Raw genomic sequence first — 15,399 nt, 5'->3', positions numbered from 1 at the left:
ACACGGCACCCCAACCCTGCAGGGAGGCGTCTGTCGTCACCACGACGTGCCTCGTGACCTGCCCGAGAGGGACCCCCATCCGTAAAAAGGTCATTGAAGACCAAGGGGTTAGGGTGCGTCGGCAGAGAGGCGTAATCACCATCCGCCTGCTGCCGGTGTGCCACGCTCTCCAGGGAACTCGACTCTGTAGCCAGTGTTGGAGCGGTCTCATGTGCATCAACCCGAGGGGTATCACCACCGCCGAGGATGCCATGTGCCCACGAACCTCTGAATTTGTTTCAGGGGGACCACTGACTGCTTGAAATATTCCAGGCAGTTCAACACTGACTGAGCGCTTTCTGTAGTCAGTCGCGCTGTAATGGAGACAGAGTTGAGTTCCATACCAAAAAAGAGGATGCTCTGCACAGGGGAGAGCTTGCTTTTTTCTTGGTTGACCTGTGGTCCCAATCGATCTAGGTGCCGAAGCACTAGGTCCCTGTGTGTACATAACAGATCTCGTGAGTGTGTCAAATGAGCCAGTTGTGGAGATAGTTTAGTACCCGCACACCTCTCTCCCTGAGGGGAGTGAGGGCGGCTTCCACGATCTTCGTGAAGACTCGTGGGGACAGGGACAGACCGAAAGGGAGGACTCTGTACTAATATGCCTGACCCTCGAAAGCGAACCGTAGAAACGGGCAATGACGAGGGAGAATCGAGACATGAGAGTAAGCGTCCATCAGGTCAATTGCCTTGAATCCATCTTGATCATGATAGATGCCAGGATGTGCTTCTGCGTGAGCATCCTGAATGGCAGCTTGAGTAGGTGCCTGTTCAGGGTACGCAGATCTAGCGACCCCCGCTTTTTTGGGGACGATGAAGTACAGGTTGTAAAACCCGTTGAACATCTCGGCTAGAGGAACAAGCACGATCGCTTCCTCTCCAGAGGGGTGGCGACCTCGGCCCGAAGCACGGGAGCATCCTAGCCTCTGACTGAGGTTGAGAGGATGCCCCAAAACTTGGGCAGGCGTCTGCGGAGTTGGATCGCGTAGCCGAGACGGACCGTATCCCGTAGTCACCGTGACAGTTTGGGAAGCTCTTGTCAGGCTCCCAGGGACCGAGACAGGGAGGCTAGGGGTACGTTCTGCTTCATCGACCTCCCGGGGGTGGTTTGATGGCTGGCAGTGCGGATCCCTCGCCGTGGGGGGGGCCCCCGGAGAGGAGATCGGCTCTGCAGTTTTAGATGATGTTTATCCTCGACATTGGGTCTTGCCGCAACGTCGAGTTGCCGAACACCGTCGTGTAGAGGGTGAGAGCGGCTGTGATAATACCCAGACGATGATGTGGCACAACTCACTGTTGATTGAGAGTGCTTAGGCTGCTGACTATCCTCGACATTGGGTCTCGCCATGACGCAACGTCGAGTTGCCTAACACCGTCGTGTAGAGGTGGGCTGTTGGGATGGGGCAGGAACCGTCCCGGATCGACCAACCAGCCATGGAATGGCTGGGGTCGGGCCGAAGGTTTTCTCGATCTCCCTGGGGTCTTCCCATGAGGGCTTCCGCCGCGGCTGCTGACAGGGTGTCTCGAAGAGGACCAGGGCTGCTGGGAAGCAGACGGTGCACGGGATCTCGGCGGCCAGAGGGTGGTCGAGTCGCGGCTGGGGAGGATATACTTGATGATATCCCCTGTCTGCTCCTTTACTGTCGAGAACTGCAGCTCGACCGTATCACCAAACAGCCCTCCCTTGCGAGATGGGTGCGTCGAGAAAGCGGACTTTCTCGCCATTACTCATCTGTGCAAGGTTCAGCCAGAGGTGTCTCTCCTGGACCACAAGTGTGGACATCGCCCGACCCAGGGCCCGCGCGGTCACCTTGGTCGCCCATAGAGCGAGGTCGGTGACGGCGCGGAGTTCCTGCATAAGCGCTGGGTCGGTCTTACCCTCATGGAGCTCTCTCAGCGCATTGGCCTGATGGACCTGCAGGATGGCTATAGCGTGGAGAGAGGGGACAGCTTGGCCCACAGCAGAGTAAGCTCTCGACACCTCAGGTGCCGAAAAGCCTATGTGCTTTGGACGGGAGTCTAGGTCGAGCCACTGGGGGACATCGACGTATCCTCTAGCTGCCCCACCATCGAGGGAAGAAAGGGCGATGGAATTAGTTGACGTGTACGCGCCGAAGGGGGGCGGTCCAGGTCGTACTAAGTTCCTCATGCACTTCCGGGGGAACACGGCACTGGGGGCGAGTGCGGCTTGGAGCCGCTCTCAAGCCCAAGGTACCGTGTATCCAGCCGCGAGCGTTGGGAGAGGTAGTGCAGTGCACCGCAACCCAATTCCGGCGGCCCGGGAAAGCATGGCTGACATTTCGACGTCCGCTTCTTCCTGAGCTAGACCCCCCGAGGGAGGGAGCTTCAAGGAATCATCGGAGTCTGATGCCAGTAAGTCACCCTCCGATGCTGCAACAGACCGTTTCCGATACGTGGTTGAGGAACAAGACGGTGGGACCGTCTCATGGGGAACGGTCAGACGAGCGAGACGAGGTGCGAACGGTCCGCGAGCCAGTGGCTGACGAATTAGCACTCACAGTAATCCTCATATCACCCTCGCTGCTCGCCGTAGCGGGCGGCAGGGCTGTAGTCCTGCCGTCACGGAACGGGAAGCAGACGAGGTGGTGGCTGAGTCTCGTGGGAACACAGCCACCCGTGACGCAACGTCTGAATCGTCAACCGTCTGCAGTGCGGGCAGGACGTATCCACAACATCTGCCCCAGCGTACTGGACGCAGACATCGTGTCCGTCCCCCTCCTCGATGAGTGTGTTGCACCCACGAGAACAGCGGGACATGCCACGCTGGAGAAATTTGCTCTTTTAGAGAAAAAACTCGAACACTTCTGGAACCGCCGAGACACCCAGGGGGAGTCGCCGCAGGAAGGGACAGTCCGCTGCACCACGTCATAGAACCGGCAGTCTTGTAGTTGCTATTTGTAGCGAAGCCTGTTTATCATGAGCGAAGGTTCCGAAGAACAAAAGGTGAATGAATGAGGCACGCCGTCTCCCTTTTATACCCGGATATCCGGGGGCAGAGTCCGGCATGCAAATTTCATTCGCCAATTTCATTGGCCTTTTCTAAGAAGTCGGAAGCGATTGGTTCTCAGGGACGAACCCCATCTGTCGGCTAGACACAACGTCGAGAGACCGACAGAAAGGGAACTATTGTTACATATGCAGGTAGTGCGGACATGAGAAGAGATATAATACAGCTTCTGAACATCACTAGACGGACTATCAATGGTGACGTCACTGCAAACTTCTCAGTCTCAAACTTCCATGTAAAGCGGTTTTCTGTGCAGCTGGTTTGTTGATAAGTATGTAAACACATGAAAACATGTTTCAAATATTTGATAGATATTCCTTTATTTTGTGCATGAAAACGCTCTCACACTGTCATGATGTTTGAGACAGCGCGGCTCCATATTTACATTAATAAGATTAAAGTTGAAAGATTATTATTGTTTTAAGTCTTTATTTGCATTTAATAAAGTATTTCTTTTAAACAAAATAATAATGATAATTAGATCAAGTTTTAGATAATGGCCTACATCACAGAGTTGATCCAGAGTGACTTACAGTTGATGAAAACAACAAGCGAATCATCTGAGGACGGCAACGAACACCAGAAGTGCCAGTGATTCAACATGAATCAATCGTCACATGTTTGTGATGTTGTGATGATGAAATCCTCACTGCACACTGTAAGACACACTCATAATTACATATATAGAAATGATATAAATGACATCTAAATGCTTCAGTTGTCACGTGGGACATCATAGTGTTCATTAAAAACTTCCATCACATGTTAGCAGTCACTACAAACCTTTGAGGACAGAATGTTTACAGTGCAGTGATCAGAAAGCAGCCGTTTGATTGGCTGTGGGAATCAGCAGCGTGTCGAACATTCATCATCTGATGTTAATGTTCATTCTTCTGCTAATGAAACTATCAGATATTTCATTAACAGCTCATTAGACGCTTATTTAAGACGAGAAACATTGATAGAGATCAGCTTGCATGAATAATCACTGACCTTCAGTGTGTGTGTGTGTGTGTGTGTGTGTGTGTGTGTGTGTGTGTGTGTGTGTGTGTGTGTGTGTGTGTGTGTGTGTGTGTGTGTGTGTGTGTGTGCGTGCGCGCGTGTTCATGTGTGTGTGCGTACGTGCTTGCGTGCGTGCGTATGAATGTGCGTGTGTGTGAAGTGTATTAATTTGATGTATTTTATCTCTCAGTTTTGCTGAACTTTGCCAGTTTCAGTTTTACATAAATTAATATTCACTGAGTAAACACATTGTGCTGTAAATGATGCTCGTGAATAAAACATGAGCAGTAAAATGAGCCCCGAAACCTCTTCAACCTTCTGAAGAAAGAGCTGACCAGATCAGACTCACTGTGCGTGTGCGCGTGCGTGGAGGAAAAAAGTGCGCACACATCTGTAGAAGTTTTTGAGATGCTGAGTTAATAAGTTGTGCTTTGGTCTGTAATTCTGTGTATAAACTGATAGGGATGAACTTGAATGAGCTCAAATTGTAAAAGCGCTATATAAAATAAAGTTGAGGGATGTAGCAATATTATGGATATCGATGGTATCACAATAGCAACATTGTCTCAATATTATGGTGGTCACATGACTGTATGAAACGATACATAGAGAATGTTAGAAATAATAACAGATGTTACCTCTGTCAAGGTCCGTCTGATGCAGTGATTTTATTTGGTAAAAGGGTCATTTGACTCATCTCATACTCACACCTGTAAGCAACAGCTATGATTAGAAGATAAAGAAAAGAAGATGCTCATGGCAAGCTTCCAAGTCATCATTTGTCATTTTAAATAGTGTAATAAATATGGTACCGTGGACTTTATACCGAGGTATTATCGTACAGTGAGATTTTGATATTGTTACATCCCTAGTGTTTAATATTGTTGCGTGCGTCTGTGTGAGATCATAAGCTTGTGTGCGACCTCTCCTGGACAACAAACACATCACACTGTATTTCACAATGATGATGATGATGGTTTCTACACGTGATAGTGTTGTTGTTTGTGTATGATAAATGTCCTGTGATGTGTGTGTGTGTGTGTGTGTCAGCCGAGGCTCTGGACGTCGGGGAATATCTGGAGATTTCTGGCATGGTGAGGTCTCAGGCTGGACGTTACGAGTGTAAAGCCAGTAATGATGTTTCCACACCCGATGTCAAATATGTCAACGTGATTGTCAACTGTAAGTACAAGATTCTGTGTTTATTCTGAAATATAGTACACATGTATATGATGCGGATGTCGTCCGTCAATACTCAAGTCACATTTTCTGCACAACACAAGTCTGTGTCGATCATTTCTCAGTGGTTTCACACAAAATGTTTTCAATAACCACATCTTTCAAAATCCATGAAACACTTTTGTCATTTATACTTCACAAGAGTTTGTACTCTCAGCAGATTTATCAAACGGATGAAAACCCATTCAGAACATAATAATGACTACTTTGATGCATTTCTGCCGTGGTCTTTTAATCTAGAGAATCTTGGAAATGAAAATAATAGCTCATTGTGATTTCACCCTGATGTCCAGTTTTACTCTTCCTTTATTCTATAACGACATACAGACTTATGTGAAACATGACTAAAACTTCAGGGATAGAAGTTGATTACTGATGATGATGCTCATTGTTTGTAGTGTGTAATGAGTGACAGCGTTCTGTTAAGAATTGTTTTCAGTGTTCCGGTGAAGTTTGTTTTGAGACATGTATGAAGGGTCGAGTTGAAATCAAGTGTTTGGCCGATAAAGACTGTGTGAAGAGTTGAGAAAAGGTGTCTTTAGTATTGACCGATGCTTGTTAGCAATAAAAAACTGTGTTGTGAGTGTGTCATCTTGTGCATTTGTCAGATCCGCCGTATATAAAAGCTGTGCGGAGTTCAGAGACTCCTGTGGGACACGCTGGGATTCTGCACTGTGAGGCGTCGGCCGTCCCGCAGCCGGAGTTTGAGTGGTACAGAGACGATCGCAGGTTCACAATTCATTCTTATGACATTTTTCTTAAAGATCAAATACTCAAAGTAAATTGAATGTAACATTTAAAGGGACAGTTCGCCCCAAAATGGAAATTCTGTCATCATTTACTCACCCTCATGTCGTTTCATACCTTGATACATTATTTGTTCTGATGAACACAGAGAAAGATATTTGGAAGAATGTTAGCAATTTTCAATTCCAGGACATCATTGACTGCCATAGTAGGACAAATTAAATGGTAGTCAAAGGTGCCCCAGAACAGTTTGTGTTCCTAAATCCTTCAAAAGATCTCAATTTGTTTTCAACTGAACAAAAAAATACAATATTCTTTTCCTACTATGGTAGTGGAGTCCCAGAACTGAAAATTGCTAACATTCTTCCAAATATCTTTCTCTGTGTTCATCGGAGCAAATAAATGTATACAGGTATGAAATTACATGAGGGTGAGTAAATGAGTTTTCATTTTTGGGTGAAGAGTGAATTCTTTTCTCGTCATTGTTGTGTTTTCTTCTGTTCATTCATCAGATTGTCGAGTTCTCAGAGTGTTAACATTCAGATCACCGGATCTCGAACACTGCTGGTCGTCGCAAACGTCACTGAAGACGATTATGGAAATTACACGTGTGTCGCTACAAACAGACTGGGCATCCACAACGCCAGCCTGTTCCTCTACAGTGAGAAACACAACTCACAACCTTCCGTCCGTCTGTGTGTGTGTGTACTTGTACATCTATATTTGTGAGGACCGGTTTGAGGTGTAGACCAGCGGTGTGAGGACAAGGAGAGTAAAGTGAGGACATTTTGGCCGGTCCTCACTTCCAGAGACCCCTTTAAAGGGCTGTTTGAGGGTGAAGACTTGGTTTTAGGCTTTAGGTTATAATCAGGTTTAGGGTCAGGGTTAGGGTCAGGCATGTAGTTCTGATGGTTAGGGTGACGGGCTAGAGATCACATTGCGTCAATGTATGTCCTCATAAAGATAGCTGCGCAAACGTGTGTGAGTGTGTGTGCGTGTGTGTGATGTGCGTGTGTGTGATGTGCGTGTGTGATGTGCGTGTGTGATGTGCGTGTGTGTGATGTGCGTGTGTGTGATGTGCGTGTGTGTGATGTGCGTGTGTGATGTGCGTGTGTGATGTGCGTGTGTGTGATGTGCGTGTGTGTGATGTGCGTGTGTGTGATGTGCGTGTGTGTGATGTGCGTGTGTGATGTGCGTGTGTGTGATGTGCGTGTGTGATGTGCGTGTGTGTGATGTGCGTGCGTGCATGTATTTTATGCACACAAGTAAATCACAGTTGTCGTGATCAAAGAAATTATAGATTTGCATGGATCAGAAAACAAACCCATACAAAAATGTAAAATGATACAAAATGCATGTTATTTTTTAGTTAGTACTGTCTTGGGTAAGATATTTGACAAAAAAGATGTTTACATATAGTCCGCAAGACAAACAAATAGACGAAATGATTCAATTAACCCTGTTCAAAAGTTTGGGAACCCTTGATTCTTATTACTGTGTGTGGGTACCTGGATGATGTTCCAGTGTTGGTGTTGTGATGGTTGTTCATGAGTCGCTTGTGTGTTCTGAACAGTTAAACTGAGCACCGTTCTTCAGAGAAATCCTCCAGGTCCTGCAGATTCTTCAGTCATTCACCCCCAGTCTCTTAATGCATCGTGTTTCCTTCGGTGAATGTTTGAACCTTGTTTAATAGTTGTGTTTGAGTCCCTCATTTGTCAAAATCATCCAGTCACTGCTGGAAAGGGTTCAAATGTGCACAAGATGCTGTGAAACTGAAGAAGCTGCAGGACCTGGAGGACCTACATCTTTAATGTCGAATATCTTACTCGAGACAGTACTGAATAAGAATAACATGCATTCTGTATGATCTCTCTTATTTTGTGAACATTTTTCACAGATTCTGTAAGGGCTTCCCAAACGTTTGCATGCCAGTGTCCTTCGTAGTAAAACCAGGGTTGTTTGTCAGAGGAAGACAGAAGCACATGAAGCACAACTGCAGTTCACAGTTCAGCCTCCAGATGTCACCATTGACCCACAGAAAAACTTCTGTCTGTTCTAATGTGTCTGTCTCTCCGTCACAGAACCTGGCACCGGGCGGGACATCAGCGGATCCGACTGCATGTGTCAATCATTGGGGCTCCTCCTCCTGTCTGTGCTCTTTGCCCTTTTGAAGTGTTAATGTTCAGCGCGACACAGTCGATCGTCTCAGACTGTTTCCATCCCTCCGTCCATCCTCGCTCACCGTTACCCAGCAGGACGACTGATGTATTATCAGGACAACATTTGACATGGGGCTGAAGGTGCTGTTTTTATGAACTGAATATTGTTCCTGTAACACACAGGTCTGTCTGTTCTGGATGTTTCACACATGACTGTGTGAGCGCACGTGTGTGTGTGTGCGTGCGTGCGTGCGTGCGTGCGTGTGCGTGCGTGTGTGTGTGTGCGTGCGTGCGTGCGTGCGTGCGTGTGCGTGCGTGTGTGTGTGTGCGTGCGTGCGTGCGTGCGTAATAAACCTGTCAAACACAACCGTCAATCGTCTAGAAATGCTGAGAATAGCTCTTGATTGATCTTGTCATTGCGTTGTCCCATAAAACTTGAGTCTGCTCCAAACCGTGTTCAACAAGCCCAGAACAAGAATCATTTCACATCATTTAAATGCAGTTGCCAAAAACACCTAAACACGCGTCTGTTTTATTATTATTATTATTATTGATATGTTTTGTTAAATGACCAAATGTTAAATCTGTAGTTCTGAATGTTGATAACAGTATTAGCTTCACGCTGCTGATACCTCATGAAAAGAACAGGAGTGTGTGTTTCTATCTCACCAAACGCTCATCTTGTTCTCACGTGAGTCTGTGTTTGAAGATTTTCGTTGCTCTGAATCTAAACTCCTCCCACATACTTAACCCCTCTCACATGGACATTACCAGGCAATGCCGTCGTATGAGGATTTTGGAGGGCTACCTGTGAAATTTAGTGGAATGGAGATAAACGTGTGAAACACATCCGAGAATGGTTTAAACATGAACTTGAATATTTAATAATTGATTAAACAAAAGATGGTATATTTATTGCATTTTATACAATGATTCCACAAAACTTCATATACAGTATACTCATGCTCTTATATAACAAACTCCCGTTTCTGTCCCGCCGTGTCACACAAACGTCTCAATCCTCCGATGACATCATCATCATCATCAGATCTTCTGTGACACTAATGAATGCTCAGCGTGATTCTCACCGACACTTCTGTTGTGTGTAAATAGTTTTTGGAATCAGACGTTCTTGTGTGTAAATGAAATCCAATCGTAAATTCAGGTTTCTCAATAGTGAACATTTAGTTAATCATCTGATAATTAGATCCTAAAGCTTTTTAATAGAAAGAATTTACACCATGTTTAAATCATTCGATTTACATTTGAAACGCCTGCACTATTCTTATGAAGAGAGAGAGAGAGAGAGAGAGAGAGAATAATCGTAATTGTACAGAAATGAACTGAAGACACTTACTGCCAAAACAAATGAATCCCATTAGATGAAAAAGCCATGATGTGATACAGATGAATGACACGCACACACCACACGTTTGTGTTAGTATTGTGTGTGTGTGCGTGTGTGTGTGTGTGTTAACTAGCATTGACCAGGTGAACATCCGTCTGTCAGACAGATTTGATTGTCAGCTTTTCATGTTTGCGATTGGATGCCTTGATTGATCACGTCACGTCACGTCTGCGTGTGTTTGGATTTAAAGGGCCAGTCGCGTGTTTTCTGTACTACAGAGATGAATGATCCACAGTCCTGAACTCTTCGCTCATGTGTGACTGTTCAAACACTCGTGTGAGGATCAGAGCGTGTGTGTGTGTGTCATGAAAGATGAAAATGTGTTTTTGTCGATCCTCTTCTGCTATGAAACACGCCGGAGTTTCCGGTCACATCATCCTCATCAAAAGCAATGAAGATTTTCTAACCGTGTTTATTTACTCTGATGTTGCCGCAGTGGATTTTTAAACCCTTCTGCACAGTCAGGTACTCGTGAAATGTGTCAAATGGAAACAAAGTCATTTGAATTGGATGTTTCGAAAATGGGTTCAAACCGTTTTTGGTGAGAAAATGATAGTGATGAATTCTGTTAATCATGTAACATGCAAATAAAGAAATATAACGATTGTTAGAGCTCCCTTTAAAGTGTGTTGTTGTGTCATCTAACCTTGTGACCGAGATCAAACATCAAGAAACTTGAGACTATAAATTCTGTCATCATTTACTCGCCCTTTTGTCACCCCAAAGCTGTTTGACTTTCTTTCTTTCGTAGAACACAGAAGAAGATACTTTGAAGAATGTTGTTAACTGAACCCCGTTCACTTGTGTTGGTTTTGTGTTCATACAACAGAAGTCAAAGGTGGCCGGTGCTGTTCGCTTACCAACTTTCTTCAAAATATCTTCTTTTGTCTTCTGCGGAATAAAGAAGCTCTTACAGGTTTGACATGATAAGAGGGTGTGTAAATGATGACAGAATTATTTTATTTTTGGTGAACTGCTTTGAGGCTTTAAGAGAGTGTCAGTGTTCTGCTTTGGGGTTTTTATTTGGGTGAAAATGTTTAGTGTAACGTTTCTCTTGTGAAATGACAAACCGTTTCTGATGGTAAAATCACAGAACATCATGTGATCAGATCTACAGACAGCAGCCCGTTTGTGAGATGAAATATGACGGTCTCCATGGAAACCGTTTGTAAAGTTCCTAAAGATGCAACAGTTTTATATGGTGGCTAATGTGTAAATCACACAAAAACAAATGAATCAATAATGAGGCTCAAGTGTCAGTCGTGAGAAAGGAGATCACAGCGCCCTGTTGATGTCCTTTAAGAACAGCTTTAATATGCAGAAATCAACACATGAATCTGAACGTTTCTTCATAATGAATTAAGGAAGGCATGTTGTGAAGATAATTGGCACATATTTCTTCATTTCCAAAACAGACATAAAAGCATATTTCAGGATTTTACTCCTTCGATTCCAATCGCACACTGCACTCACTTGAACAGAATGATTTTCTCAGTGATTTTAACATTAGTGCAGCAATTTCTCCAGTTATAGATCAACAGCGAGGACATGAAAGAAGCCACATGGATGAGTTTGGTGAGGGTTTGTGACAGTTCCGGTCGCTGAAGGAAGAATTTTCATGCAATGATGAAGCCCACCCTCTGAAAAGGAGTAAAAGAGCGATGCTAGAAAATCTGACGGACGTTCATGAAGATGGAGGTTTGTGTCCGTTGTGGTGAAGTCTGCTGCCGTCCCACTGAAGCTGCGTTTGAAAACTCCCTCCGAATGTCAGAAAATCATTGCCACACCAGAAATAGAGGACAAACATAAAAACAGAGCCGAGAGCAGCCTGTGAATTATTTCATGACTTTTACATTTTACTGGTCGTTCGGTTGATTCTCCTCGCCGGCGTCTGAAATCTCTTGTGCTGGTTTGGAGTCTTCAACAGCCTCTGCAAAGACAAAAACACCACAAATGTAAACCTTCAGCCAACACCATGAAATAAACTTCACACAGGACAAGAGTACATGACCCACCTCAGTGGAGGGGAAAGATTTAACAAGGGAAAATAGATGAGACCGCACAAAAAAATGTCATTTTCTTTCATTACAAATAAAAAAATACACGTTTTTTTCATGAATGACTTAGACTGAATAATAAAGAACAAAATCTGTTGAGAAGAGCTCAGAAATGGCTGTTTAAAAATCATGTTTTATAAAACATTTTTCATTCTTTTGGACTTTTCATTAGTCACATTGGTGTTGTTTCATAGTTTTGAGTTTACTATTGCTCTAAAGGTCACAAAACTCAAAATGTCTACCTATCAAATATTTCAGAACTTAATATTAACTGGAAAAGTGTTTATTCAATATGGACAAATAATAAGAAATCTCTTGGTTTTTAGTTGTTTTAAAATGTTTCTCAATGCTCATTTTGTCTCATTTTTAAATATTAGTCTTCTTGAGGCCCCCTTGGAAGTCAGCTGGGCCCCCCTGTTCTAAATTATAGGGAAAAGGGAAAGATATCTGCTTTAGCTCGCTGAATGGATCATTAATGATGAGTACAAATCATCAAATAATGTGTTTATAATCAGAATAATCTCATTTTTATTATTGGACTCTTTAAATAAAGATCAAAATGAAAGTGCTCCTTCGATCATTGTCTCATACAGCATGTCATTCCTTTAATAATGACGATCTGAACAATAACCTGCGCTTTCTTGTTCCCTTCATACCCTTCATACTGACACACGCTGTTCTTACGTCACAGAGGTGAATCTGGTGAAGCGTGTTGTGTCTGATGTGGGACACGAGTGAAATGTGTCTTGCCTTGTTTGTCTATTTGGTCTGTTTGTTGGTTCTCAGAGACATCAGGCACGTCGGCTTGTTTGGCTTCCTCTTCTTCGTTCTGTGCATTCACATCTTCAGCAGGTTTCTCATCGGACTCTTCCTGCGGCTGCTCCTGGACTTCCTCTTTAGGGGGCGTGTCTGAGGGGAGAGGCGTGGCGGCAGTGGGCGGAGCTTCAGCAGCAGGTGAGTTGGGTTGCTCGGCAGCGGGACTCTTCGCAGGTTTGGCCTCTTCTGCGTTTTCTTCGGCCAGCTTCTCTTCAGATGAGGTGATTTGTTCTTGCTTCTCTGCATACTCGTCCGGTACGCTGCCGTTTTCCATCTCCTTTTCACCGTCTTTCATTTTTTTCCGGGTGATGTGTCCCCGGAAACTGGCCTGGATCTTGGTGGCGGCCTTGTGGGCGTTTTCTTCGGGTTTGCTTCCATCCTGCTTGATCTCCTGGTCGGCTTCTTCATTCTTCTCGACCTGAGAAACCAAAAACACATTCAGCCCAACACACACACAATATTGACATCTGTTCAATATTAAACAGACAGTGTTTTTATTTCCATACTGCAACACCTGAGCAAATCTCACCAAACTCTTGTGAGACGCTTCCAGATGATCTGATGTTTATATTGAGATGTTTCAGATGAACTTTTCAGTTTCTTCTCTCTGTATTATTTGTGTTGTGTTTTACTGTAATTAATTTCCACGTATACCTGACATCCACAAACTCCAGAAACACATATTAAAGTGATTTCTCACCCAAAATTGAACATTTTGTCATCATTTATTATTGTCATGTCAAACCTTAAAATATCTTCTTTTGTTTTATGCGGAAGAATGTCATACAGCTTTGAAATGACACGAGGATGAATAATGATGACATCATTCTTATTTTTGGATGAACTATCCTTTTAAATGTGTTAAACCAAACCTGTTCATACTGTCAAAACTCGAAACCAAAGATGAGGAAAATATTTGGGGTGAAATATTTACCTTGTTCACCACAGTCCAGGAGTGTATTTGTCCCCCAAAGGCCTTTTAATTTAATACTCAAATGTGTCTAATGAAGAAAACAAACATAAATTCAAATAAAAGTGAGAAATCATGCATGACAAAGACATTCAAATATAATCAGATGATGAAAACTTACATGAGTGTAAAACCTGACACTCAAATGAAAGTAAAGAGAGAGTGAGAGAGAGAGAGAGAGAGAGAGACACACACACACACAGAGAGAGAGAGAGACACACAGAGAGAGAGAAAGAGAGAGAGAGAGAGAGAGACAGAGAGAGAGAGAGACACACAGAGAGAGAGAAAGAGAGAGAGAGAGAGAGAGACAGAGAGAGAGAGAGACACACAGAGAGAGAGAAAGAGAGAGAGAGAGAGAGAGACAGAGAGAGAGAGAGACACACAGAGAGAGAGAAAGAGAGAGAGAGAGAGAGAGACAGAGAGAGAGAGAGACACACAGAGAGAGAGAAAGAGAGAGAGAGAGAGAGAGACAGAGAGAGAGAGAGACACACAGAGAGAGAGAAAGAGAGAGAGAGAGAGAGAGACAGAGAGAGAGAGAGACACACAGAGAGAGAGAAAGAGAGAGAGAGAGAGAGAGACAGAGAGAGAGAGAGACACACAGAGAGAGAGAAAGAGAGAGAGAGAGAGAGAGACAGAGAGAGAGAGAGACACACAGAGAGAGAGAAAGAGAGAGAGAGAGAGAGAGACAGAGAGAGAGAGAGACACACAGAGAGAGAGAAAGAGAGAGAGAGAGAGAGAGACAGAGAGAGAGAGAGACACACAGAGAGAGAGAAAGAGAGAGAGAGAGAGAGAGACAGAGAGAGAGAGAGACACACAGAGAGAGAGAAAGAGAGAGAGAGAGAGAGAGACAGAGAGAGAGAGAGACACACAGAGAGAGAGAAAGAGAGAGAGAGAGAGAGAGACAGAGAGAGAGAGAGACACACAGAGAGAGAGAAAGAGAGAGAGAGAGAGAGAGACAGAGAGAGAGAGAGACAGAGAGGAGAGGGAAGAGAGGAGAGAGAGAGAAGAGAGGAGAGAGAAGAGAGGAGAGAGAGAGAGAGAGAGAGAGAGAGAAGAGAGAGAGAGGGAAAGAGAGGAGAGGGAAGAGAGGAGAGAGAGAGAGAGGAGAGAGAAGAGAGGAGAGAGAAAAGAGGAGAGAGAGAAGAGAGGAGAGGGAAGAGAGGAGAGGGAAGAGAGGGAGGAAGAGAGGAGAGAGAACGAGAGGAGAGAGAAGAGAGGAGAGGAGAGGAGAGAGAGAGAGGAGAGAGAAAAGAGGAGAGGGAAGAGAGGAGAGAGAGAGAGGAGAGAGAAGAGAGGAGAGAGAAGAGGAGAGAGAGAAGAGAGGAGAGGGAGAGAGAGAGGGAGAGAGGAGAGAGAAGAGAGGAGAGAGAAGAGAGGAGAGGGAAGAGAGGAGAGGGAAGAGAGGAGAGAGAGAGAAGAGAGGAGAGGGAAGAGAGGAGAGGGAAGAGAGGGAAGAGAGGAGAGAGAAGAGAGGAGAGAGAAGAGAGGAGAGGGGAGAGAGAGAGAAGAGAGGAGAGAGAAAGAGGAGAGGGAAGAGAGGAGAGAGAGAGAGGAGAGAGAAGAGAGGAGAGAGAAAGAGGAGAGAGAGAAGAGAGAGAGGAGAGAGGAGAGGGGAGAGAGAGAGAGAGAGAGGAGAGAGAAGAGAGGAGAGGGAAGAGAGGAGAGAGAGAGGAGAGAGAGAGAGAGAGGAGAGGGAGAGAGGAGAGAGAGAGAGAGAGAGAGAGAGAGAGAGAGAGAGAGAGAGAGAGAGAGAGAGAGAGAGAGAGAGAGAGAGAGAGAGAGAGAGAGAGAGAGAGAGAGAGAGAGAGAGAGAGAGAGAGAGAGAGAGAGGAGAGAGAGAGAGAAGAGAGAGAGAGAGAGAGAGAGAGGAGAGGGAAGAGAGGAGAGGGAGAGAGGAGAGAGAGAGAGAGAGAGAGAGAGAGAGAGAGAGAGAG

At 44.9% G+C, this 15,399-nt stretch overlaps 2 protein-coding genes across 3 annotated transcripts in view; one reads left to right on the top strand and one right to left on the bottom strand.

The window, feature by feature from the left end:
• Positions 1-10,415, top strand: part of lsamp (limbic system associated membrane protein) — a 147,644-nt gene extending 137,229 nt beyond the window's left edge. For both annotated transcript variants that reach the window (XM_057351409.1, XM_057351408.1), the window contains 4 exons: positions 5,120-5,251; positions 5,917-6,037; positions 6,568-6,716; positions 8,137-10,415. In XM_057351409.1, the coding sequence (XP_057207392.1) occupies positions 5,120-5,251; positions 5,917-6,037; positions 6,568-6,716; positions 8,137-8,234 (500 nt within the window). In that variant the 3' untranslated portion in view covers positions 8,235-10,415. The remainder of the gene's footprint in view (positions 1-5,119; positions 5,252-5,916; positions 6,038-6,567; positions 6,717-8,136) is intronic.
• A 495-nt stretch (positions 10,416-10,910) lies between these two features.
• The window catches only part of gap43 (growth associated protein 43), an 8,612-nt gene continuing 4,123 nt past the window's right edge, over positions 10,911-15,399 (bottom strand). The window contains exons 2-3 of the mRNA XM_057351411.1: positions 12,430-12,913; positions 10,911-11,552 (exon numbers count right to left, since the gene is read on the bottom strand). Of these exons, the coding sequence (XP_057207394.1) occupies positions 11,479-11,552; positions 12,430-12,913 (558 nt within the window). The 3' untranslated portion in view covers positions 10,911-11,478. The remainder of the gene's footprint in view (positions 11,553-12,429; positions 12,914-15,399) is intronic.

Source organism: Triplophysa rosa, linkage group LG14 (assembly GCF_024868665.1).
Source record: "Triplophysa rosa linkage group LG14, Trosa_1v2, whole genome shotgun sequence".
Taxonomy (NCBI): Eukaryota; Metazoa; Chordata; class Actinopteri; order Cypriniformes; family Nemacheilidae; genus Triplophysa; species Triplophysa rosa.
This window is presented reverse-complemented; position numbering and strand designations above follow the sequence as displayed.